Source organism: Lithobates pipiens, unplaced genomic scaffold (genome assembly GCF_037356315.1).
Source record: "Lithobates pipiens isolate NorthernLeopardFrog02 unplaced genomic scaffold, aLitPip1_a1.2 Scaffold_51, whole genome shotgun sequence".
Taxonomy (NCBI): Eukaryota; Metazoa; Chordata; class Amphibia; order Anura; family Ranidae; genus Lithobates; species Lithobates pipiens.
In genome coordinates, this window is record NW_027507874.1 from 371,722 (window position 1) to 396,944 (window position 25,223).

At 45.6% G+C, this 25,223-nt stretch overlaps 2 protein-coding genes across 2 annotated transcripts in view; one reads left to right on the top strand and one right to left on the bottom strand.

Moving 5' to 3' along the window:
* The window catches only part of LOC143957187 (uncharacterized), a 157,110-nt gene that overhangs the window by 14,190 nt on the left and 117,697 nt on the right, over nt 1-25,223 (bottom strand). The gene's annotated exons all lie outside the window — the stretch shown is intronic.
* The window catches only part of LOC143957066 (uncharacterized), an 80,110-nt gene that overhangs the window by 1,018 nt on the left and 53,869 nt on the right, over nt 1-25,223 (top strand). Inside the window, exons 3-10 of the mRNA XM_077467206.1 lie at nt 2,112-2,261; nt 2,472-2,621; nt 2,749-2,827; nt 3,746-3,837; nt 8,089-8,206; nt 8,664-8,765; nt 9,249-9,386; nt 9,551-10,360. Of these exons, the coding sequence (XP_077323332.1) occupies nt 2,112-2,261; nt 2,472-2,621; nt 2,749-2,827; nt 3,746-3,837; nt 8,089-8,206; nt 8,664-8,765; nt 9,249-9,386; nt 9,551-10,360 (1,639 nt within the window). The remainder of the gene's footprint in view (nt 1-2,111; nt 2,262-2,471; nt 2,622-2,748; nt 2,828-3,745; nt 3,838-8,088; nt 8,207-8,663; nt 8,766-9,248; nt 9,387-9,550; nt 10,361-25,223) is intronic.

The window sequence follows — 25,223 nt, forward strand, 5'->3', positions numbered from 1 at the left end:
ACAGGAATGTAAAAGAGCTTACGCTGCAGTAGCTTCTTTAACACTTTTGCCTATCTGACAAGCTGACTTATGCCTATCAGAAGTCATCAGGCGGGCACCTTTGCAGCTGTTGGATTGCTTCCACATCCCCTGGTAATAGGCGCCCCCTCTGCTTGCAAAACTACGGGGCCGGGGCTGGCATAGTGGTTGCTGTCAGTTAGAGGGGAGGGAGCTGAGCGCTCTCCTCCTCTTCCTGCTGACCCAAATGCAACATGTATAGCGTCACTTCGGGGTCCCTCTCTCACTTTCTGTGGCCAGTAGGAACACCCCCTGGTTTGGTTCGCACCAGAACATGCGAACAGATCGGGTCTGGTATGGATTTTAAGGGGAACTTCACACCAAAATACAAAATTGGGGTGGGGATCCCCCCCCAAAAAAATCCATACCAGACCCTTATCAGAGCAAGCAGCCTGGCAGGCCAAGAAAGCATGGGGACGAGCGAGCGCGCCCCCCCCCCCCCCGAACCATACCAGGCCACTTACCCTAAACATGGGAAGGGTGCTTTGGGGTCCCTCCCCAAAGTAGCTTTTCCCCATGTTGATGAGAACAAGGGCCTGCGGGCGGGGTACTTATCGGAATCTGGAAGCCCGCTTTGACAAGGGGGCCTTCAGAACCTGCCCCCTATGTGAATGGGTATGGGGTACATTGTACCCCTACCCATTCACCAAAAAAACTGTCAAAAAGTAAAACCCACAATACACAGTTTTTGACCATTCCTTTATTTAAAAAAAAGTGTACATCCATCGTCAATCACCCCACCCGACGGACCTGAAAAACAGAAAAAAAAAACAAAATGAAAATACTCCGCCGCCACAGCCGACTGCTGTCTTTTCACTGTGACAGCTCTTATATAGGGAAGGGCAGGACCACCCGCTGATGTAACCGGATGACACTGCCCCCCTCTGATGGCACATGATGTTAGAAGGGGGGGGTTGCTCGGTTACGTCACCAGATGGCCCCACCCTTGCCTATATAACAGCTGTCATAGCCAGGAGACAGCAGTCCGCGGGACACCTCTCATCGAGGCAGAGTTTTGTTTTTGTTTTTCTATTTTTTGGGTCCGTCGGGTTGGGGTGATTGACGATGGATGTACATTGTGGGACACTTTTTTTATTTTTATTTTTTAATAAAGGAATTGTCAAAAACTGTGTATTGTGGTTTTTACTTTTTGACACTTTTTTTGGTGACTGGGTAGGGGTACAATGTACCCAATACCCATTCACATAGGTTGGGGGCAGGATCTTAAAGGGGTGTTCCAGCGGGGAAATTTTTTTTAAAGTCAGCAGCTAAAAAAAAAGTAGCTGCTGACTTTTAATAATGACACTTACCTTTCCAGGGCACCCGCGATGTAGACCGCCCGAGGCCGACCCGTCCCTCGGCTCTCGGGTTCCATCCTCGCTAAGGGAAACAGGCAGTGGAGCCTTGCGGCTTCACTGCCCGTTTCCTACTGTGCATGCGCGAGTCGTGCAGCGCTTTGTGAATGGGACGCGCTTTGTTAGGAAACACACAGTTCCCAGAACACAGCGCGCCCCATTACCCAGAAGACAACGCGAGGAGGGGAGAAGACTGAATGGCAGGACTCTACTGATTTTGGTTGCTGTGTTGAGCAGTTAGCTGTGGCTTTCAAGCCCATTCACTTCAAAGCTATGTTGCCGGTGGCTGCAGATATTCATGGCTATTTACCTGGGTTGAGTGCCGATGGACGCGCACAAAGTGCAGGTAATCACTGGCTATGCATACAGCCAAAAATAGTTGCATCCACCAACAACCTGTCATAGAAGTGAATGGGCCTGACACATGGTCCTGTGACATCACTCGTCACTGTTAATAAAACACAGACCTAACTGGAGAGGTGAGGAGGATTCTGGGAGGTCACATGGCATCACTCTTATCTCAGTTATTAAAACATGGACCTAACCAGAGAGGTGAGGAGGATTCTGGGAGATCACATGACATCACACTTATCTCTATTAATAAAACACAGCACTGATAGGATGAGCATAAAACATTGTAATGATATGTATTTTCATGCACTAAGGCAACATAACTTGATATTTTTGCTTTCGATATAGAATTATATAGCCTTTAAGATATCTGATGGCTCGATTGCTTCTGAAGAAATGAACACACAAAGCCCTGTGATAGAGCCTCCATCTCATTACCTAAGCAATAAGAAAGTCCAGGAAGTCACCAGCGAGATCTCTGAGCTACTAACCAGAGAGGTGAGGAGGATTCTGGGAGGTCACATGACAACACTCTTATCTCTATTATTAAAACATAGACTTGACCAGAGAGGTGAGGAGGATCTTGGGAATGTCAAACACAGAACTTAATGGAGGTCTTAAAGACCTTGTTATTGAATTTATGTATTGAGAATATTTCGTCAAGTTTGGATGGTGGCAAACTCTGGTGTTTTTTTTATTTTGATTTAGAATTATATGACTTTCAAGTTATCCAAAGGCTTGGTTGCCTCCAACTTAAAGACCCAAAACCCTATTATAGAGCCTCCATCTCATTCCCTGAGAAAGAATAGGAATGTACAAGATGTCATCAAGGAGATTGTTGAGTTGCTGACAGGAGAGGTGAGCAGTGCTGGGAATTCTGGGACATTATCCAGACAAGGGATGTGTCTGGATGGTGACGGTATCATTGTGTGTGTGTAAGGTTCCTGTATGGTGTCAGGATGTCCCTGTCTATTTCTCCATGTAGGAGGGAAAATGTTTAGAAGGCCACAATGATCTGTACCAGGAGGTCATGATGAAGAACCATCCGCCGCTCACATTACCAGGTAAGAGGAGACTTTATTTTTTTGTAAAGCCTAGTACACACTATTAGAAAAAAAGGGCGAATGATCATTTGCATTTTTCTGTGTCCACATGCCATGTTGAAAACAAGAATGCCTAAATCCTCGAATGACAGAGGACAACTTCCCACGTACATTGCTATAATCAATGTCTAGCCTGTGGTCATAATTTGTTCCTGATCATGCGAGGATTTGCTCATTCGATTTTTATAGGACAAATACTTTACTAATCAAATGAAAATCGAACATTATGATAAAGAGTAGCTACAGTCACTTGTGTAAAAAAAAGTCAGCACTACAAAAACTGTTACTGCTGACTTTTAATAATCTTAATAAACAGCTGTGCTCTTCTTGGCCGGACTTCGGGTCACTCACGCCAAGCATGTTCACTGTGCGGAGCAAGCTGTAACACCTTATGACTTCACAGCTGGCTTCTCATTGCACATGTGCTTTAGAAATGACCCATTCGCTTTCTGGAACCTGTGACATGTCCCATAAGACTGCGGGGAGAGAATAGGAGGGTGGGGACAGCTTCTTGTGGATCGACTGCAGCTGTCAAAATCAGATACCCACTTCCCCCACACGAAAAAAAAAAAAAATCTTCCATATGTGACGGACTTCTCCTTTTGGGTGAAGTTCTGCTGTAAATAATGAGAGAGATTTTCCAATATGTCCCTTTTGGAAGTTTTTGTCTGAACGGTCCATATCGGCTCTTGAAAGCAGTGTACTAACGAACAGAAAATCTACAGATTGTTCAGAATGTGGATATTTTCATCAGATTTTCTATTAGTGTGTACTAGGCCTAAAGAAGAGAAGAGTATTGAGGATCCACCTAGATACACACATCCTCTGATTTAAAGACATAGAAACAATGTATTCAGTCAGTGTGTGTGTTTCCTACAGATAGATCCAGTAGCGGAAACCCACCAGAGAGATGTCCCAGCCCTCTGTGTTCCCAGGATTCAGAACCGCTTGGGATCCAAAAGGATGACCAGGTATTTGGAATCCAAGGAAATATTAATAGCTACATGTTATGGCTTAGAAATGCCTTTTCCAAATAAAAATACCTCATTACTGCAGTTATACTGTATGTTGATGGTTACTTTTGCTGCTTGTTGCTGACTTGACCTCCTATGATACACAATCCAAATAGGGGCCTTATTATAAAGTTAAAGCAGAACTAAACCCTCCTTGTTTTCAGCCAAGGAAGCTGCCACCTTGACCATTCTTTGACCTTCAACTGCCATGATGCTGCACATGTGATCATTTATGACACCATCCATTTGGTGGTTTAACAGTTTGGCTAAGAGCACAACCAATGTGACAGGTTACATTCCTGGAATATGCTGAGAATGTAACTGTTTTTTGAAACTGTTAAATCGATGGGTTTAGTTCCGGTTTAAAGAGCCAAAGGACAAGACAATATAAATGAGATCCAGGAGAAGGATCAGATTATGAGGCAAACATGTCCTACATGACTAACCCCACAGACACAGCCTATGAACTAGTGTAGGGAAAGAAAATACCCTTTATAATTGTTTTGAGTTATTGGCTTGTAAGAGTGGATATGTTCTGTGATTCAGCAATGGTTAGCTAGCTTTCATAAATGTTAATGACACATATGTGGTGTGGTTTTAGAGGGATATCATTGTGATTTAGTATTGTGTAAATGAGATTAAAGACCTAATTGTGTCAGTATAGTGATTTCGTATGGGTCCAACCAGCCGGACTGTTTTTTTTTTCATGTTATCACTGCTGGCGGCTTTAGCCGCGAACAGTGATCATTGTATTCTGATGGCTAGTGGGAGGGATTTCCCCCATAAAAAACTGACTGTGTTGATGAGGGAATCAAGCAGTTGCCTCTCCTTCCACCCGTGGTTAAGAAAATTGGTTAGGCAGCCCATTGATGGTGTGCGATTTTCTTTTCTGCAGCCAAAGGAAAATTGCTTGATTCCCCCAGCAACACAGTCAGTGTTGATGGGGGAATCTCTCTGGCTGAGCTATTATATTATATTAATATTTGCATATGATAATTCAGACATTCTGGTTGTACTCAAGTCAAGCGATGGTACATATTTTCATTTTCATACTGTTACTTGTGGGAGCACATTAGTGACAGCTGCAGCAAACATCAAACAATCTAATTTCTACTACTATTAGTTTATTCACCAAAATCTTTACATATTAGCACGCCACTACTTTATTTTTATTTTTCACTTGGGTACATTTAGCCTGCTCATAGATGGTTTGAAATGTGGCCAGTCCCTCCTGACCAAGATTCGACCCATCTATGGCTGGCTTTAATATATGGCCTGCCTTAAACTTTGAAATACATTGTATGAGCAAAGGTTTGTGAACATCTAACATTCTTGTATGAACATTTTGGATACCCCATTTTTAAACCATGGGCATTAATATGGATTTGGCCTCTCCTTGCTAATATAATAGCCTTAACAATTTATGGAAGGTTTTCCACAGGGTTTTGAAGTGTGTCTGTGTCCATTAAGCCACAGTGGCACTTATTAAATTGGGTATTGATGTTGGGCAATAAGACTTGGCTCTCAATCAACCTTTCAATTCTTCCCAAAGATGTTCAGTAGGGTTGAGTTTGGGGTTCTGTGACGGCCTATTGAGTTCCTTCACATCAAATTTGTCAGACCACGTCTTTTTAGAACTGGTAATAAAAGCCTTCCCCAAACTTTTGCCCCAAAGTATTGATGTTGGACTACAAGTCCTGGCTCTCAATCAACCTTCCAATTCATCCCAAAGATGTTCAGTAGGAATGAGGTCAGGGCTATTGAGTTCCTGCACACCAAAGTTGTCAAATCATGTCTTTATAGAACTGGCAAAAAAAGACTTCTCCAAGGTGTGTTTGTAAGCTGTATCAATAATAGTATCCTTCCTGGGGAACACCAGAACTTTGAACCCTACTAATATGGAGGAAAGTCCACATCACCTATAGTGATAGGAGTTGATCGAGTGTCCACATACAGTTGGGAAAATAATTATTTGATCTGCAGATTTTGTAAGTTTGCCTACTTCCAAGGAAATGAAAGGTCTATAGTTGTTATCATAGGTGTATTTTAAATGATAGAGACAGAATATCAATCAAAAATTCAGAAAAAAACATGATACAAATGTTATAAATTGAGTTGCAGTTCGGTGAGTACAATTATTTTTTCGATCTCCTACCAACCAACAATAATTCTGGCTACCACAGACTGGCTACAGTATTTGCTCATGTGGTACACAGATTAGTCCTGTTAATGTAAGAAGGTACTCCTAACGACAACTCGTTATGTGTATAAAAGACACCTGTCCACAGAATCTTTCTTCCATTCAAATCTCACCATCATGGACAAGACCAAAGAGCTGTTAAAGTGGAAGTAAACTCCCCTATCGTTTTCAGCCAAGGAAGCCGCCATCTTTGCCTCTGTTTAATCTTCAACTGCTATGGTGCTGCACATGTGATTCGTTATGACACCAGCCATTGGATGGTTTGATAGTTTGGCTGAGAGCACAGCCAATGTGCAGTTAGCATTCCCGGCATGCCTTTTTTTTAACTGTTTAAATCCATGGGTTTACTCCCACTTTAAAGAGGAAGTAAACCCTGATGGGTTTTACTTCTTCTTTGTTTCCCTGCAAAGGTAAAGCATAATGGGCTACTATGCATCGCATAGTAGCCCATTATGTGACACTTACCTGCAGGAGAAGCCCGTGATGTCCCAATCTGCCTCACTAGCAGCAAGTGTCCATTCTTCACCCCTCTTCCTTCCAGGGGGGCCGCAAACTCTGGCTCTGTGACTAGGCTTTTTACCAGACAAGTCATGTTTTGCTTGGGGATCAAATATTTATTTACTTACTAAACTGCAACTCAATTTTTAACATTTGTATCGTGTTTTTTTTTTTTTCTGGATTTTTGGCTGATATTCTGTCTCTATTATATAAAATACACCTATGATAAAAAATTATAGACCCTTAATTTTTATTTTATTTTCTAAGTGGGAAAACTTACAAAATCTGTAGGGGATCAAATAATTATTTTCCCCACTGTATCCTTGAGAAGACCTAGCTCACAATCATTGTTCCACTTCATCCCGAAGGTGTTAAGTAGGACTGAGGTCCGAGTTCTGTAAAAACCACTCGAGTTCTTCCAAACCAAACTGGTCCGGCCATCTGTTTTTGTAGACGTCTTTGTGTACAGTCACACTGTCATACTGAGCAAAAAAGGGACTTCCCCAAACTTTTATACCTACAACTCTTTTTGGTCTGTCTATGGGACTGAGTCCTGCCATTGTATCTGTATTTGGCCTTCTTATTTTTATATTTTATTACAAGGTGGATATTGTCTAAAGTGTCTTTGTATGTGATAGCATTTATGGTACTCTTCACTAGAAACATCTGCATTCAACCACTTGGAGGTGTGTTCACAATATTTTGGCCTTATAGTGGCTGTGGTGGCCAGCTTCCCACAAACCTTTGGTCATATTTGTTAATCTATTTATTATTACAGGTATTTACATACTGTATCTGTGCAGACAATTAAAAAAGTGCTTTACTTACAGTCTAAAGCCTGGCCGAATTTTGATCCATCTATGGGCAGGCTGGTTGTACTTGCTATAGCGCCAGCAGTGATCATTGTATTCTGACAGAGGTGATGACCTCCTGTTGTAAGAATACAATTGTGCAGCGGGAATGATTCCTCCATTAACACTGAATGCTTTGACGGGGGAATAGAGCGATTTTCTTCAAGTTGACAGAAAATTGCTTAATGTATGGCCAGCCTTTGGTTTCAATCTCACATGCATGCCTACATACACACATATACTGTGGACAATCTGGACAGAAGCCAGTTAATCTACCAGTATGTCATTGGAGTGTGGGAGGAATCCAGAGCACCTGCAGAAAATCCAGGCAAGCACTAGGAGAACAAGCAAACTCTGTTCGGATGATGTCCCGAATTGGACCCGAGTGCTGTAAGGAAGAAGTGCTAACCATTAAGCAAACACTCTGACCCTTATGGTGTTTTTTTTTTTTTTTTTAATAAAAGTAGATTTTACATTATTCACTATGTGTTTCGTAAGACCAACAATTAAACTGAGTATTTCGATACTGAGGAACACAGTTTTTGAGTGATCTGCTCTATTCTTCCTCCCACTAGAAAGGGTACTTCAATATTTAGTTTGTTGAAGAAGATGTGAGAACATTATAAAGAAAAAAGTAAAATGATTCATATTTATATGTAGGTTTTGATGGCTACAAATCAGATTGACTGTACAATGGAATCCAAGAAAAAAGTAGAAGAGCCCTCTGTGATAGATGATCTGTGTAAGGAGGAGGACATGCCTCCAGAGATCAGCACAGGTGAGTAATAAACACTAAATCCACAGAAGAGTCCCAGATTCTCCTTGTCCAGTCACTACAGCAATCTCTTCTTCTCACCCCTCCTCTGTCAGTAGACAGTAATGGGAAGACAGTGTGGGGAAGAGTTACTAAAACTGGAGCACCTAGAATCTGGTGCAATTGTGCATAGTAGCCAATCAATGTCTATCTTCAGCTTGTTCAGTTAAGCTCAGACCATAAAACCTGGAATCTGATTGGTTTCTATGCACAGCTGCACCAGATTTTGCAATCTGCAGTTTTCGTAAATCAACCCCTATGTGCATCGTGGGGGAGTCAGGAGGCTCTCCTCCTCACATCATGTAATTTTCTGTTACTGGCCACGTGACCAGTCCTCCTCCACCCCACGCATGCACACACACAGTCTGGGGTCTCTCATATATGTCAGTACAGGGGGCTTCACTCTCATCTTTATTCACAGACCCCCAAAACACCAGAGCCACTCGGAGAGGTGTCAAAGCTGAGGGGGAAGAAATACACGTTGTAATTAAAGAAGAGGAAATTCCTGTAGCGATCAGCACAGGTGAGTAATAAACGCTACAGCCAGAGACGAGTCCCAGATTCTCCTTGCTCAGTCACTACAACAATCTCTTCTTCTCCACCTCCTCTGTCAGTAGAGAGTAATGGGGAGACAGTATGTGCCCAGTGGGGGAGTCAGGAGCCATCACCCTCTATTAGAGTCTCCTTCTGACATCAATGGCCAGGCCAAAAGGTAGGCAGAAGATGTGTCTGTCTTGGGCACTTTAGCAGGAGAGGGTGCAAAAGTGGCAGGATCTTCAACTTATGCAGCTGAAGTAGATCACAGCTTGGTGATGGTGAGGGGGTGCATGTTGGGCTTTTCTCCTTGAGTGCTGAAAAATGTCCTGTAATTGTTTACCTTGTATCATTATGTGTTACCAGCCAAGAGAGGTGACCAGTCCCCCCCCCCCCCCCCCCCCCACTTACACTCTCTGGGGTCTCTCATACACTTAGTACAGGGTGGCCTCACTCTCATCTTTATTCACAGACCCTGGAGACACCAGAGCCACTCAAAGAGATATCAAATCTGAGGAGGAGGAGGAGGAGGAGGAGGAGGAAGAAGAAGAAGAAGAAGAAGGATGTGCAAGGTTTAAAGAGGAGGAATTTACAATAGAGATCAACACAGGTGAGTAATAAACACTAAATACAGAACATTTTTCTTTTTTTAATTCTGGAAACATTTATATATTTGTCCAATTATGTTATAAAATGGAATATAGGCCAATCTGTCATTTATGCTTGCTAATGTATTAATGATTTCTATCCCCTTCCATTTTTGTTTTCTTCTAGATGGAAAACACAACAGCAATAATCTGGGCAAGCAACACATTCCATTTGAAAACTCCACTACCCAAACTCTTCTCCTAGTACTTCCCAGTGGAGACCTGTCTGATCCCTCTACACATGGGGGCAGTTTTCCCAATGATTCAACTCCCATCGTCCATCATCCATCAGCCAGAGGAGGTGAAACCTTTCGTTGTTCTGAGTGCGGGGAATGTTTTTCCAAGAGGGAACTTCTTGCTTCTCACAAGAGCTCTCACGCAAATCCCTTATCGCCTGAGAGTGGCGAAGATCATCCTCGGAAATTATATGTGATTGAGCATGAGCTGATTCCTATGAAGCCCTATTCATGCTCAGAGTGCGGGAAATGTTTTACCCAGAAAGGACATGTCGTTTTGCATCAGAGAACTCACACAGGGGAAAAGCCCTATTCGTGTTCTGAATGCGGGAAGGGTTTCCCAGCAAAATCGGCTCTGTCTAAACACAAAAGAATGCACACCGGAGAGAAGCCATTTTCATGTTCTGAATGTGGGAAATCTTTTTCTTTCAATTCTGCCTTAACCAAACACAAGAAAACTCACACGGGAGAAAAGCCCTATTCCTGCTCTGACTGCGGCAGATGTTTTTCTCAGAGAGACCACTTAATTGCCCATCAGAAGACTCACACAGGAGAAAAGCCGTTTTCCTGCTCTGAATGTGGGAAAAGCTTTGCCAAAAAAGGCAATCTAGAAACGCATCAAACAATTCACACCGGCGATCGTCCTTATTCCTGCTCTGTGTGTGGGAAAGGTTTCCGCAGTAAATCGAATTTGCTTAGACATAAGAAGGTCCATAGAGGCCTTAAACCACATGCATGTTCTGAATGTGGGAAGCCATTTAAAACAGAATTTGCCCTTAGCTTACATCTTAGATCCCATGAAGCTTCAGGGATTACACTGATAGGATGTAGCCAATGAGCATGATTGTCTTCAAGTAGGCACCTTGTTTCTTTTTCTAGTCCGATTGCTTGTGCATTTTTTCCTATTTAAAGCTAGCTTTAGTCCAGCTCCATTCTTTTTTTGTCTTTATCTTTGAACCCACCAAAAAAGCAGGTGTCTATTTTCATTCCATTTGAACCCTGGTAGATTTGTACAGTACACATTTTGGTCAAAGATTTGAGGACACCTGAAAGACTCCCAAGTGTATAAGTGATGTGGGCTTTCCTCCATATTAAGGTTCAGATTTCTGGTGTTCCCAGTGAAGGATCCTGTTATTGCTACAGCTTACAGAGACACCTTGACACCTTGGGGAAGACTTTTTTTGCCAGTTCTATAAAGACATGTTTTGACAACTTTGGTGTGAAGGGACTCAAAAGGCCTGCAAAGAACCCCGGCCTCAACCCTACTGAACACCTTTTGGATGAATTGGAAGACTGATTGAGAGCCAGGTCCAACATCAATAATCTGTGGCAACAGTTTGGGGCTTTTATTTACAGTTCTAAAAAGATATGGCCTGACAAATTTGGTGTGAAGGGACTAATGTGGTCTTCACACAATCCCTGACCTCCACCCTATTGAATGTCTTTGGGTTGAATTGAAAAGCTGATTGAGAGCCAGGTATTGTTGTCCAACATCAGTACCTGGCCCCACAAATGCTGTTTTGGCTAAATGGGTGCATATTTCCAAAGACGCAATCCAAAATCTTGTGGAAATCCTTTACCGAAGAGTGAAGACTGTTGTGATTTTAGAATAGGATGTCCAACAAGCTCACAGGCATTCAAAAAACATTTGACTACAGTTGATATATGGCTAAAGGTTTGTGGACACCTACCACTATATAAGCCTACAAAGACATTGTGCTTCCAACCTTGTAATAAGTTGGAGAAGGCTCTTTTGCTGCCTCCATAAAGACATGGTTTGACAAGTTTGGTGTGAAGTATCTCAAGTGGCCTGCCCAGACCCCTGACCTCAACCCTACTGAAAGGGGGCAACTTTATGAAAACCCTTGGCTGTGGGTATATTTATTGTTAGTTTTTCTTTATTGAAATACACATAATCCAATGAAACACTTGGAAATTGACAATGATACAATAAACAGCTTAAAAACTGTGGACATTTGTGCTTCACAAGTTATTGAACTGTGTTAATACTACTCCTAATTATGTTTAAATGCAGTGATTTAACTGGGCTCAGTTTACGAACACATGTTTTCGTGAGGTTTATCTGGGAGATCAGAGGGCTTACATCTACCTAGGTAATCAGATGGTCTAAAGTCCTGAGAAAGCACCTGCGAAGTAGACCCTTGCTAAGAAATCATAAATTCAAAGATGGTTGGCAGTCACAACACTGGGAGGAGAGGGTATGCCTCTAACAGAGGTAATTTGTACAGTAGTAGGAGATGTAGAGCAAGGAACATCTAGAAAAGGAAGAGGGGTGAAAGAGTAAGCCAGTAAAAAGAAAGGAAAAGATAATAAAAAGGGAGGAGGAAGGGATCCTTGAACTGTTTTTCCAGGCTGGAAGGCAATAGATTTTTGAATTTGTCAGAAAGGGACAATACGGTCCAATAAAACCAGGTTTTATGATTATATCTTGCTTCTTAAAGTGGTTCTAAAGACTCAAGGTTTTTTTTACCTTCATTCATTTAATGCAAGATGGTATAAAAACTTTTCTGTGAAGCAGCCCCCCCCCCCAATCCTTACTCCCCCCCCCAATCCTTACCTGAGCCCCGTCTTCCTCCAGTGCTTTGCATGAGAGCCTCAGCTATCTGGGGACTCTGGCTCCTCACTGGCTGAGCCATTGGCTCCCGCTGCTGTCAATCACAACCAGTGAGCCAATGAGAGAGAGAAACGGGGCCGAGCCATGGCTCTGTGTGTGAATGGACATGCAGAGCAGTGGCTCGGGAGCAAGCCTGCCTAGGTGCCCTCATAGCAAGCTGTTTGCTTTGGAGGCACTTGGCAGGAGGGAGGGGCCAGGAGCACTGGCAGGGGACCCTAAAAGAGCAGGATCGGGGCTTCTCTGTGCAAAACCACTGCACAGAGCAGGTGATTATGAAATTTTTATTATTTTAATGTAAAAAAAATACAAAGCTTTAAGGGATAAGGTGTGTCCCTCCATCTTCTAAATGTCATTCTTAGCTTTGATCCAATGACCTAACATGGAAGATGAGATAGACTTCCACTGGATAGACATGCAAGCTCTAGCCCTGTTGATAAGATGGACAATAAGGGAACAGCTGCATTCAGAGTGCAGACACTCCGCCAGAAGGGGCTGATCAGCAGACAGGCCCAGAAAATATGATACAACGTGCCTCTATCTGCACCACACCTCCAGCAGAAGGTGTCAATCTCTGGGAACATGCTATGTTGTTTTATGGGTATACCAATGGGTCAATAGCTTGTACCCAGATTCCTGCAGCCTTAGGGAGATAGAAGGCGTATGCATTAAATAGAGAACAAAACTGGCATTCAGTGGAGAATTGTTGAGTCAAGTCAGTTTCCCAATCCTTAAAGAAGGAGGGCCTTTCCCTCAGGCGTGGGGGCTATAAGCACTCTGTAAGCCACTGAGAGGCCATTTTGAAGCAGCCCTTGGCTTGAGCAGATAGTTTTGGAAGAAATAAGATCTTGAATGCTGCCTAAATTGTTGGTAAAGAGAGGAGGAAGTGTCTGATGGGGTAAGCTTGCCACGGGGGCAGAGGGGGGTCAATCATAGACTGAGTAGCGGCCACCGTTTTCCAACCTCCTGAATCTCAAAGCCCTGTATGGATTTGAGTTTTAAAGCTGAACTCCAGGCATATATAAAAACCTACTATGTCATCAGTAAATTTATTTTTATGACTATTGCCCAATATATAACTAGTAATTTGTGTTAAGCTGCACTTAAAAAGGAAGTAAACCCCAATGGGTTTTACTTCCTCTTTTGCTCCCCAAAAGGCCTGCAAAGTAAAAGCATAATGGACTAGTATGCATCACATATTAGCCCATTATGTGACACTTACCTGCAAACGAAGCCTGCGCTGTCCCCTGTGCAGGCCACATCCATCTTCACCCCTCTTCCTTCTGGGGCTGTAGACTCTGGCTCTGTGACTGGCCAGAGTCACGTGACGTCACTCCCACTCATGTGTAGGCAGGGCCGCTGTTAGAAATCATGGGGCCCCATTGACCCCGCCCATAACCCACCCTGGCTCCGCCCACAACCCCACCCCTCATTCCGCCCCTGCTGTCAGTGTGGGGGGGTGTCTGTAGGCAGGAGCTGGAACATGTAACATTTATAGCGCCCCACCATTCAGAACTGCATCTGAATGGGAGAGATGTCAGTGTTTTGACATCTGTGCCCTTTCAGTTTGTGTCTTCATACACCACCGACTTGTGTCCATTTACATCAGGCTACCTCTGATCTGTCACATTTAGGTCTGGAAAAATAGAAAAGGATATTCTTTTCCAATTTTATTTTTTCCTACCTGAATTTTTTTTTTTTCCTACCTGAATGGACACGAAGGTGGATCTAAATGCACAAAAGTCAGTTCATACCTGTAAACCTACATGGAGCTTTCAATCAGGTCTGCATGAAAAAGGACCTAATTGCAAAGCTTGGGTGAAAGGTTATCAAAGGGGAGTGGTTTGGGGGTGGTAAAAATGCAGCTTGGCTATGTGTTTTTACTGTCCCTTCCCCCCCCCCCATCACATGTGTAAAAGTAGCATCTCACTATGTGCTCATGGTCATTATCATTATGATGATCAGAGCACAGCAGGTTCTCTATGGCTCTGTCAGAGTAACATGACTGTGTGGTGCTGACTTTGTTATGGCTGTGCTGAGTTATAGTCTGTAACACACAGTACAGTCATATATCAGGAAAGTCAGCACCACACAGTCATGTTACACTGACAGAACCATACAGCACCTGCTGTGCTCTGATCATCATAATGATAATAACCATGAGCACACAGAGTCTGGGGACTGCACATGCTACAATAGTGTGACCTGTCAGTGTGTGTTTGTGTGTGCAGGGGACTGCTTGCCTGTGTACCACTGCCGTTGGCCAGATTACTCCTGCTGCTCTGTCTGTCTCAGCCGCCTTAGTGATAAGTCCCTCAAGCTGCAGCACTTACTGAATGAAGGGAGCCGTATAACAGTAATATCCATCCGCCGGAGAGGCATACAGTGAGCAAGAAGAACTTTAGTTTGTGCAGGTATACTGAGAACAGCATGCAATTGTATCCCTGCACCCGAAAATGGAAAAAAAGTCCCTCTTCTGCTTTCACCTCCTGGGCCCCTCTGGTAACCTGATGGGGCCCAGGAAATGAATATATATTCCTTATATACCTTAGTAATCAAGTGGGTGCGGGTTAATATAGTTATTTAGCTTCTTTTTTTTTTTTTTAACTAGAGGTTAAAAGCTGCTCGGGCCCCCCCCTGCTGGCCAGGCCCGGTACAACAGGGCTGGTTGTACTGCCCTATCAGCGGCCCTGTGTGTAGGAGCCGTCAGTCACGGCACACGCTGGGGGAAGAACCGCCACGGTGGTCCGTTTCTTCACAGCTCATGCGCTGATGACGACATTGGCGCACTACAAGTGAAATATCTCCTAAACGGCGCATGTTTAGGAGATATTTCCACTACCTATAGGTAAGCCTTATTCTAGGCTTACCTATAGATAAAAGACAAACAAAATTGTTTACAACCACTTTAAATTGGGAGAGGGATGGCCCACACCAGGAGCCAATCAACTGTGAGATATAACCTCATCAGCTTATTGCTTATCATTCCTGGTCTAGTCCCATAATGCCAGTGGGAAGGTGATCTGGCTGTGCTGCTTAACTACAGAAGACTAGAGTCAGATCACCAACTTGGCCCGAGCTGTGTGGCATAGCTGTGTGAATATTAGAATTAGACGGACAGAATTACAAATCCTTGTCGGGATCCCTGCTGAGCCTGGACATGCTCTGTGATGTCAGCTGACAGTGGACTTTAGCCAGCCAGACTATTTTGACTAGTGGGAGAAAACTGGATAACAGAGAGGAAACCCTCAAACATTTGGGGAAAACATGCAAAAATACAGCTCCATCACTTCTCTTCTGCAACAGGGGATGATTTGTGTTTGACGTGTGAAAACAGCCAAGAACTTTACAGGCAACAGGATTTGCATGGTTGTGCATCTGAGCCTGCATCCTTGTCCCGTAGAGAGTCTCCCTGGATGATGCTTGGCACCATCTTTCTGGAGAGAAAAGCAGATAAAGGCATGGTCAGGGGAGTAGTATGAGCTTTGTGAGGGTAATACATGCTTTAAGACCAGGTTCACATATGTGCATAATGGATGCAGTTTTCACTGCATCTAATTCGCATGACATGTGAGTGTGACCGGCTCTCAATGGAGCCGATTTACAAATGTAGCCGCAATGCAGTTTCCAAAAGGGTCCTGTACGTTTTTGGGCAAAAATTTGAACCTGAATCACGCCTGAACCGGTGAACAGAAACGCACCAGTACCCTTGCTGGAAACAGTGGCTGTACATATGTGAACCCGGCCTTAAGTATTACAATGACATGTTACCTAGCATTAGGGATGAGTGCGGTGTTCGAGTCGAACGCATGTTCGACTCGAACACCGGCCGTTCGCCCGTTCGGTGAAACCAGAACTTTATGGGACATTCACGCCATACTCGAATATGGCGTTCACGGCCCATAATGCACTGCGGGATCGCAGTGCATTGCTGGCTGATGATTGGCCAAGCATGCACTATGACCCACATGCTTGGCCAATCACAGCGCCGGCAGCAGGGAGAGCCATAATTTATGGCTCAGGGGGTTTAGTACATGCCCCACACTATATAAGGCCGCTTGCACGGTGGCCTAGTGTAGTGTGTTGTGGGCGGCTCAGAGACAGATAGGCAGAGACAGTGTCTAAATTTCTTTTGAACCTAGTGCAATTACAGTTGGTGTATTGTGCCACCTGCACAGTGTACACCTGAAGCTACCTGAAGCTACCTCAGTTGCTTGTGTTGGTCTAGTCCTATACCACAGGCAGCTGTAGCAGTTACAGTCGGTGTATTGTGTCACCTGCACAGTGTACACCTGAAGCTACCCCAATTGCTCGAGTTGTTCTAGTCCTATACCACAGGCAGCTGCAGCAGTTACAGTCGGTGTACTGTGTCATCTGCTCAGTGTGCACCTAAAGCTACCCCAGTTTCTGGTGTTCTCATCTCCCTGCAGGCCATTAGTATGTCTGGAAGGCCAGAAAGGAGAGGCATACAGTCACGAGCCAATAAAAGAGGGCAAGCAGACTCTGTGTCTAGAGGCAACAGTGCTGGCCATGGACACGGTGCATCCTCATCAGCACATGGCCATGGGACACGCTTGTACTTATTTTCGGCAGCTGGACATGTTGAGCCGTAACATGCTGAAGACTTGGAAGAGTGGATGACCAAGCCCTCCTCATCTTCCTCATCCTCTCTCACCCAGGCTCAGGGTACTGGCAAAGCAGCAGCCAACGCGGCCTCTTCCCTCATCTCAATGGCATGAGTCACTCCTTCCCTAGACCCTCCATGTCCTCCTGAGGAGTCCCCCGAACTGTTTGAGCACAGTGTTGGGGACATGCTCAGGAGGATGCCCAGTGTTTTGAAGGCACTGATGATGATACCCAGCTAGAGGAAGGCAGTAGCGTGAGTCCAGAGAGAGCAATCTGGCAGTCATGTTCCACCAGCTGCAGCATACTGCCAGGTTTGCTCCAGTGATGAGGAGGGAGGGGATGATGAGGTCACTGACTCCACATGGGTGCCTGATAGGAGAGAGGAGAAGGCACATCCCCAACGAGGCAGGATGCCCTCCAGGGGCCAGCTTGAGGGCAACACACCGACTGAATCACACCGCAGAGCTCTGCCTGTGCAGAGCGCTGCCTCTGCGCGTTATTCCAAAAGTTCTTTGGTGTGGGCCTCAGTGCATCAGATCACACCACTGCTATTTGCAACATATCTCTCAAGCGTATCTCGTGTGGCCAAAACATCAGCCGCTTGGGCACCACATGCTTGACCAGACATATGTTGACCTGCCATGCAGTTCGTTGGCAAGCGTACCTTAAAGACCCACACCAACGAACAAAGCGGACCTCTCCTTGCTACTCATCAGCTGGGTTCTCCAACCCCACTATACCTTCAGTCCTCTCTGAAACCTGCACTGAGACGAATGAAGGTGTAGAATTAGGTGTGTCACAGCCAAGTACTTGCGGGAACTCTGCTAGCAGTACACCAACGTCCCATTGTAGCAGGCAAATTTCCCTGCCCCAGCTGCTGGACCATCAAAAGAAGTTCGAACTCCCAGCCATCCACATGCCCAGCGGTTGAATGCTAGCTTGGCTAAATTGCTAGCACTTCAACTGCTGCCTTTTCAGTTGGTAGACTCGGCCCCCTTCTGTGAGTTTGTGCAATGTGTGGTTCCTCAATGGCAGGTTCCCAAACGCCACTTTTTCTCACGGAAGACGATTCCGGCTCTCTACCGGGATGTGGAAGGCAATGTCCATGCCTCGCTGGACAGGGCGGTCAGCGGTAAGGTGCATATTACAGCTGACTCATGGTCCAGCAGGCATGGACAGGGACGTTACCTATCTTTCATGGCGCATTGGGTGACTCTTCTGGCAGCTGGGAAGGATGCAGTACAAGGTGCAGTAGTGTTGGAGGTTGTTCCGCCACCACGCATCCAAAATGCTACTACTGGTTGTGACACACCTCTCTCCTCCACCCCCTCCTCTTCTTCTTCCTCCATGGCCTCTTCTTGTGCATTGTCCTCAGAACCAGCGGTGCTCCATAGGCGTCTGATTTACATGGTGCAGGAATACCTAGAGGCAAGATCATTTCCCACCGAAAATCTTCTGGATTACTGGGTCTTGAGGATGGATCACTGGCCAGAACTTGCACAGTATGCAATTGAGCTACTGGCCTGCCCTGCATCCAGCGTTCTTTTGGAACGCACATTCAGTGCTCGATCACAGGGTGCGCATGTCCACCAACTCGGTTGATCAACTGACCTTCATAAAAATGAATCAGTCTTTGATCACCACCAGCTACCAAGCACCTGAAGCTGATGTAACCGATGCTGATGTAATTTTTTTAAACGTCACATCCCTTCAAGACTGCCTATGCTAGGGTTGCCACCTTTTGTTCAAGTCAAACCCGAACACTTTAGCGGAGCACGCCAATTTTTTTTATAGTAAAAACTATACATATATTTTGCTATTAAATTACATTTCTAATCATATGAAGTTAATAACAAGAGTTCCCCTTTTTACATCTGAACTCGCTGAGTTCCCTTTCACTGTAAGGGGGGACTCTGCAGACTCTGATGTAAGGGAGAACTCTGGGGACTCTAACATAAGGGATGCTCTGGGAACCCTGATGTAAGGGGAAACACTGAGAACTCTGATGTACGGAAAGGACTCTAATGTAAGGGGGAACACTGTGGCCTCTGGTTTAAAGGGGAAATCTGATGTAAAGGGTGCTCTGAGAACCCTGATTTACCTTAGTGTACTCACTCAGAGGCAGGAGAGAGAAGGGGGGAGACTTCAGTCACAGACGGGGATGGATGGTGAGCTCACTCACCCCTTGGCAGTCAGCATCTCTCATCCAGATGTATCTCAGGCTGCTGAATTCAAATTTTTCCAGCCCCAACTTTCCTTTTCTGAGGCACAGCGCCGGGGATTGGAGTGTGGGCAGACCCAGAGGAGTAGGGGTGGGTGGAAGAGGTGCTGATCGAGCCCTTTCTCCTCTCCCATCTGTGTTTGTATTTCGGGGGGAAGGGGTTAGTGCTGGCTTTGATCAGTGTGAAAGAGTGTAACAGACACTTTCAGCTTAGACAACTGCAGCCAGCAACCCTGCTGGGAAGCCATAGTCCAGTCTAACTAATGTGTCCGGGTTTCAGGCAGTCTGAAACCCGGACGCATGATTCCAAACCCGAACTGTCCGGGTGAATCCTGGACAGGTGGCAACCCTAGCCTATGCTGATGCTGAGTGACTATCCTGTTATGCTGACTGACTATCCTCTTCCTCCTCAATGATCCTGCTGATAGCTTGGAAGAACATTTTTGGTTCTGGGCACTGCCACCAGTGGCTAAGGCCTAATTTTCCAGCCCCTGTTTTACAGGGGCATGTAATTACAATTTTTGATGCAATACTTTGCAGCAGGGCTCATTCCTGCACTCCAACTAGAGTATCTGTGAGGGGTTGCAGTGTCATGGCACCAGCACCAGTGCCTAAGGCCCAATTTTTCAGCCCCTGTTTAATAGGTGCATGTAATTACAATTCTTGATATATTTCACAGCAGGGCCTGTTCCAGTGCCCACCGAGAGTAACTGTGAGGACTTACGGTGTTGTGGCACCAGCACCACCACCACCACCAAAGGCCCAATTTTTCTACCACTGTTCAACAATGGCATGTAATTACAATTCTTGATATAATAGTTCACAGCTTACAGTGTTGTGGCAACACCAACACCTTAGGCCCAAATTTCTGCAGAGCATATAGGGCAGGCCCCCTACTTTCATACATCCAACTTACAAACGTCTCCTACTTGCAAATGGAAGGAGACAACAGGAAGTGAGACAAAAAAAGACGGACGGCAAAAAAAAATTATACAGGGGTAATAACACTTCCCTATGGTTTCCACAAAGCTTAAAAATAGATTTTTTGACTGGAGCTACACTTTAAAAATGTACCAGTTCAAAATTACAAAAATATTCTACTTAACACAACAAACCTACACAGTCCCTGTCTTGTTTGCACCGCCTGTATACTGCTGTTCTGAGTATATAGGGCCTGAGGGCCCCACACCTATCCTTTTTTAAATTTAGGTTCGGGGTTCCCCTTAATATCCGTACAAGACCCAAAGGAGATGGTAATGGGCAGAGGGGGCTACCCATGCCATTTTTCTCAATGATTTTCATCCGTATTGCCGGAACCAGACATGACATTAAAACCACAAGCAGTTTTAAATGATTTTTTTCTGTTAGAAATGTAATTTTGTGCAGGGACTGTGCCACTTCACCGGCATACTATAGACACCTCCCAGGCACAATATTTAAAGGATTATTTCACTTTTTTTTTCACTTTAAGCGTCATTAAAATCAGTGCTCCCAAAAAAACTGTAGTTTTTAAAACTTTTTTTTGCATTGATACATGTCCTTTGGGGCAGGAGTCGGGTCCCCAAATCCTTTTTAGGACAATACCTTGCATATTAGCCTTTAAAATTTGCATTTTTGATTTCGAGCATCCGAATCCCATAGACTTTAATGGGGTTCTAAAGTTCACACAAATTTTCGGTCCGTTCGCAGGTTCTGATGCAAACCAAACCGGCAGAGTGTTCGGCTCATCCCTACCTAGCATACTGCACTTGGACATTCGTGACAGTTTCTTTTGGTGCAGGCATGCAAATTTTTAGCACAGAGGATACTGACACAGGACATGCAAGCACGCATATAAGGGATTACATTTACAAGGGGGGCTTATGCTTCAACAAAATGGTGAGCATACTGCACACAGACACCGACTTCCTGTTGCATATATGTGAATGAGATGAGTAAAAGATGGCCGTCTGCACACAGATGCGTTTCGCCCTTTTCTAGGCCTCTACGATTAAGCCCCACAAAGGGCGAAACATGTCTGAGAAATTCTCTACAGGCGGAGAACAGGAGCCGAATCCATCTTTTACCCATCATTCATATTTATGCAACAGGGAGTCGGTGTCTGTGTACAGGTGGCTACCATTTTGGTAAAGCCTACTGGTGCCTTTCAAGCTGATTCTGTCTGTATTGCTCCAGGCTTTTCACATGCTGATCCGACTGACAAAAGTTTTTGGGGGAGGGAGGGGCATTCAAGTGGTACTATTTTCATTGTTAAGGGAGGGTTAGGGTTACATTGAGGACCAGTGTTAAAGTTACAGGCAGGACTGCTGTTCTGCTTAAAGGGTTAATTAGTGTGTGTGTGTGTGTGTGTGTGTGTGTGTGTGTGTGTGTGTGTGTGTGTGTGTGTGTGTGTTACTTTGCAGCGTATATACATAGTGCTGTATTATGCTATGAATGGCTTTTTTAACCACCTAAAGACCAGGCCAAGTAAAAAGCTATATTTTTTGATAGCAAATTACTTAGAACCCCAAAACATTTTTTAGCAGAGAACCTAGAAAATAAAATGGCAGTCGTTGGAATATTTTATGTCACACAGTATTTGTGCAACGGTCTTTCAAACACATTATTTATTTATTTTTTAAATACATTTTAATGAATTTCAAAAAATTTAAATGAACAGTAAATTTAGCCTAATTTTTATTTCTATAATGTGGAAGATGATGTTACGCCGAGTAAATAGATACCTAACATGTCATGCTTTAAAATTGCGTTTGCTCGTAGATTAGCGGCAAAATACGGTACTTAGAAAATTTCCATATGCGACGCTTTAAACATTTTTACAGGTTAGCTGTTTAGAGTTGCAGATGAGATCTAGTTCTAAAATTATTTATCTCACTCTAACAATTGTGGCAATACCTCACATGTGTGATTTTAACACCATTTACATATGTGGGAGTGACTTACGTATGTATTCGCTTCTGCGTGCGAGCTCGGATGGACGGGGCAATTTAAAGGAATTTTAGGAATGTAAACAACCCTTGTAATATAAATAAGCATCACAGGTCCTCTTTATTGAGAGATCTGTGGTCAAAAAGACCTCAAATCTCTCATTTACCTTTAAAGAGGAAGTAAACCCTGATGGGTTTACTTCCTCTTTGTCTCCCTGCAAAGGTAAAGCATAATGGGCTACTATGCATCGCATAGTAGCCCATTATGTGTCACTTACCTGACACAGGAGCCAGCGATGTCACTGCTGTCCCCTGTAGTCCGGAGCATCCATCTTCTTCCGGGTATCACTGTTGCGGCCACTCACAGTGCCTGAGCAGCGATGACGTCACTCCTGCGCATGGGAGCCGCCACTAACGGCATATCGCCGTTAGCAGCGGCATGCTGCTAACGGCGATAGTGCGCCTGCGCGCCGCTGTCTATGGCGCATGCGCCGTAGACAGCTGTGACTGTCTTTTAGTAAATATCTCCTAAACCGTGTAGGTTTAGGAGATATTTCTTGGACCTAGGTCAAAGTGGTTTGTAAGGCTCGGTTCACACAGGGGCGACACGACTTCAGGACGACTTTGTGAGGCAACTTGGAGACGACTTGAACACGACTTTTAGACACGACCTGGGGCAACTTACAAGTCGCCCCAGGCCAGGCAACTTTTGCCATGGCCAATGAGCTCTGAAGGGGGAACTCCACGCCAAATTTCTGAAAAAAATTTGGCGTGGGTTCCCCCTCCGAGAGCATACCAGGCCCTTAGGTCTGGTATGGATTCCAAGGGGAACCCCCTACGCCGAAAAAAACGGCATGGGGGTCCCCCCAGATCCACACCAGACCCTTATCCGAGCACGCTACCCGGCCGGCCAGGAAAGGGGGTGGGGACGAGCGGGCGCCCCCCCCTCCTGAGCCGTACCAGGCCCCGTGCCCTCAACATGGGGGGGTGCCTTGGGGGAGGGGGGGTGTGCGGCCCCCCCACCCCAAAGCACCTTGTCCCCATGTTGATGTCGGGGTCTGCGGGCGGGGGGCTTATCGGAATCCAGGAGCCCCATTTAATAAGGGGGCCCCCGGATACCGGCCCCCCACCCTATGTGAATGAGTATGGGGTACAATGTACCCCTACCCATTCACCTGTAAAATAAAGTACAAAAAAAAAACACAACAAACAAGGGTTAAAATAGTTTATTGCACAGCTCCGGGGGTCTTCCGTCTTCGGGGGTCTTCTCGCCGGACTCCTCCGCTATCTTCTGCTAGCTCTTTTACTAGCGGAGGAGCCCGGCTTTCTTCCTCGCCGCCGCCCTCTTCTTCTGACTTCGGGGGTCTTGTCCCCCTCTTCGGTCTTCTATCGCCGTCGCCGCCGCCGCCGCCGCCTTCCGTTCTTCTTCTTCTTCTTCTCCTGGAGATGTTGACTCGACGCACTCTACGGCCGCAATGCCAGGGGCGCGCTGCACGGCGACTTATATAGGGACAAGGGGCGGGGTCATCGGTTGATGTCACATGGGTTGATGTCACATGGCGACAGTCCCAGCATCCTCCGGGACTGTGACATCGTAAGGGGGCGGGGTCACCACGTGACATCAACCCATGTGACATCAACCGGTGACCCCGCCCCTTGTCCCTATATAAGTCGCCGCGCAGCGCGCCCCTGGCATTGCGGCCGGAGAGAGCGTCGAGTTAACATCTCCAGGAGAAGAAGAAGAAGAAGAACGGAAGGCGGCGGCGACGGCGACAGAAGACCGGAGAGGGGGACAAGACCCCCGAAGTCGGAAGAAGAGGGCGGCGGCGAGGAAGAAAGCCGGGCTCCTCCGCTAGTAAAAGAGCTAGAAGAAGATAGCGGAGGAGTCCGGCGAGAAGACCCCCGAAGACGGAAGACCCCCGGAGCTGTGCAATAAACTATTTTAACCCTTGTGTGTTGTGTTTTTTTTTGTACTTTATTTTACAGGTGAATGGGTAGGGGTACATTGTACCCTATACTCATTCACATAGGGTGGGGGGCCGGTATCCGGGGGCCCCCTTATTAAAGGGGGCTCCCGGATTCCGATAAGCCCCCCGCCCGCAGACCACGACAACCAACGGACAGGGTTGTCGGGAAGAGGCCCTTGTCCTCATCAACATGGGGACAAGGTGCTTTGGGGTGGGGGGGCCGCGCGGCCCCCCCTTCCCCAAGGCACCCCCCATGTTGAGGGCACCCGGCCTGGTACGGCTCAGGAGGGGGGAGCCGCCCGCTCGTCCCCATCCCCTTTCTTGGCCGGCTGGGTAGCGTGCTCGGATAAGGGTCTGGTGTGGATCTGGGGGGACCCCCACGCCGTTTTTTTCAGCGTAGGGGGTTCCCCTTGGAATCCATACCAAACCTAAGGGCCTGGTATGCTCTCAGAGGGGGAACCCACGCCAAATTTTTTTCAGAAATTTGGCGTGGAGTTCCCCCTTCAGAGCTAATAATTCTGTTAAAGTCGCCTCCGTATAGACAGAGATCTGACTTGGAGGCGACCTCTGTTGAAATCAATGGGTACCAGTCACCTACAAGTCGGATTCAAGTAGTACAGGAACTTCTTTTGAAGTCAGAGCGACTGTCAGTAGCGTGCATTAAGACGGCTCTCATTCACTTACATTGATTTTTAAATGTTGTCCGACCTGAGGCGACTAGGGGCGACCTGAAGTCGGATCGGAGTCGCCCCTGTGTGAACCGAGCCTAAGGGTTTACACCCACTTTAAAGGCAACAAAAAAATAAAAAAATGACAATTTGACTTTAACCACTTAACCACTTAATCCCCCTTCCTAACCAAACCAATTTTCAGATTTCAGTGCTCTCACATTTTGAATGACAATTACTCAGTCATGCAACACTGTACCCATATTAAATTTGTGTCCTTTTTTTTTTTACACAAATAGAGATTTATTTTGGTGGTATTTAATCACCACTGGGTTTTTTATTTTTTGCCCTATAAATGAAAAAAGACTGAAAATGCAAATTTTCATCAGATCCGCTAGACGGCTGACTGAGTGTATGCCCATACGTCTGATTTTAGCCGATCGGATGGCAGGCGGGTGTCGGTGGACACATCTCCGCTGACTTCCGCCTGCCCATAGGAGACAATGGATGGCCCACTCGGATC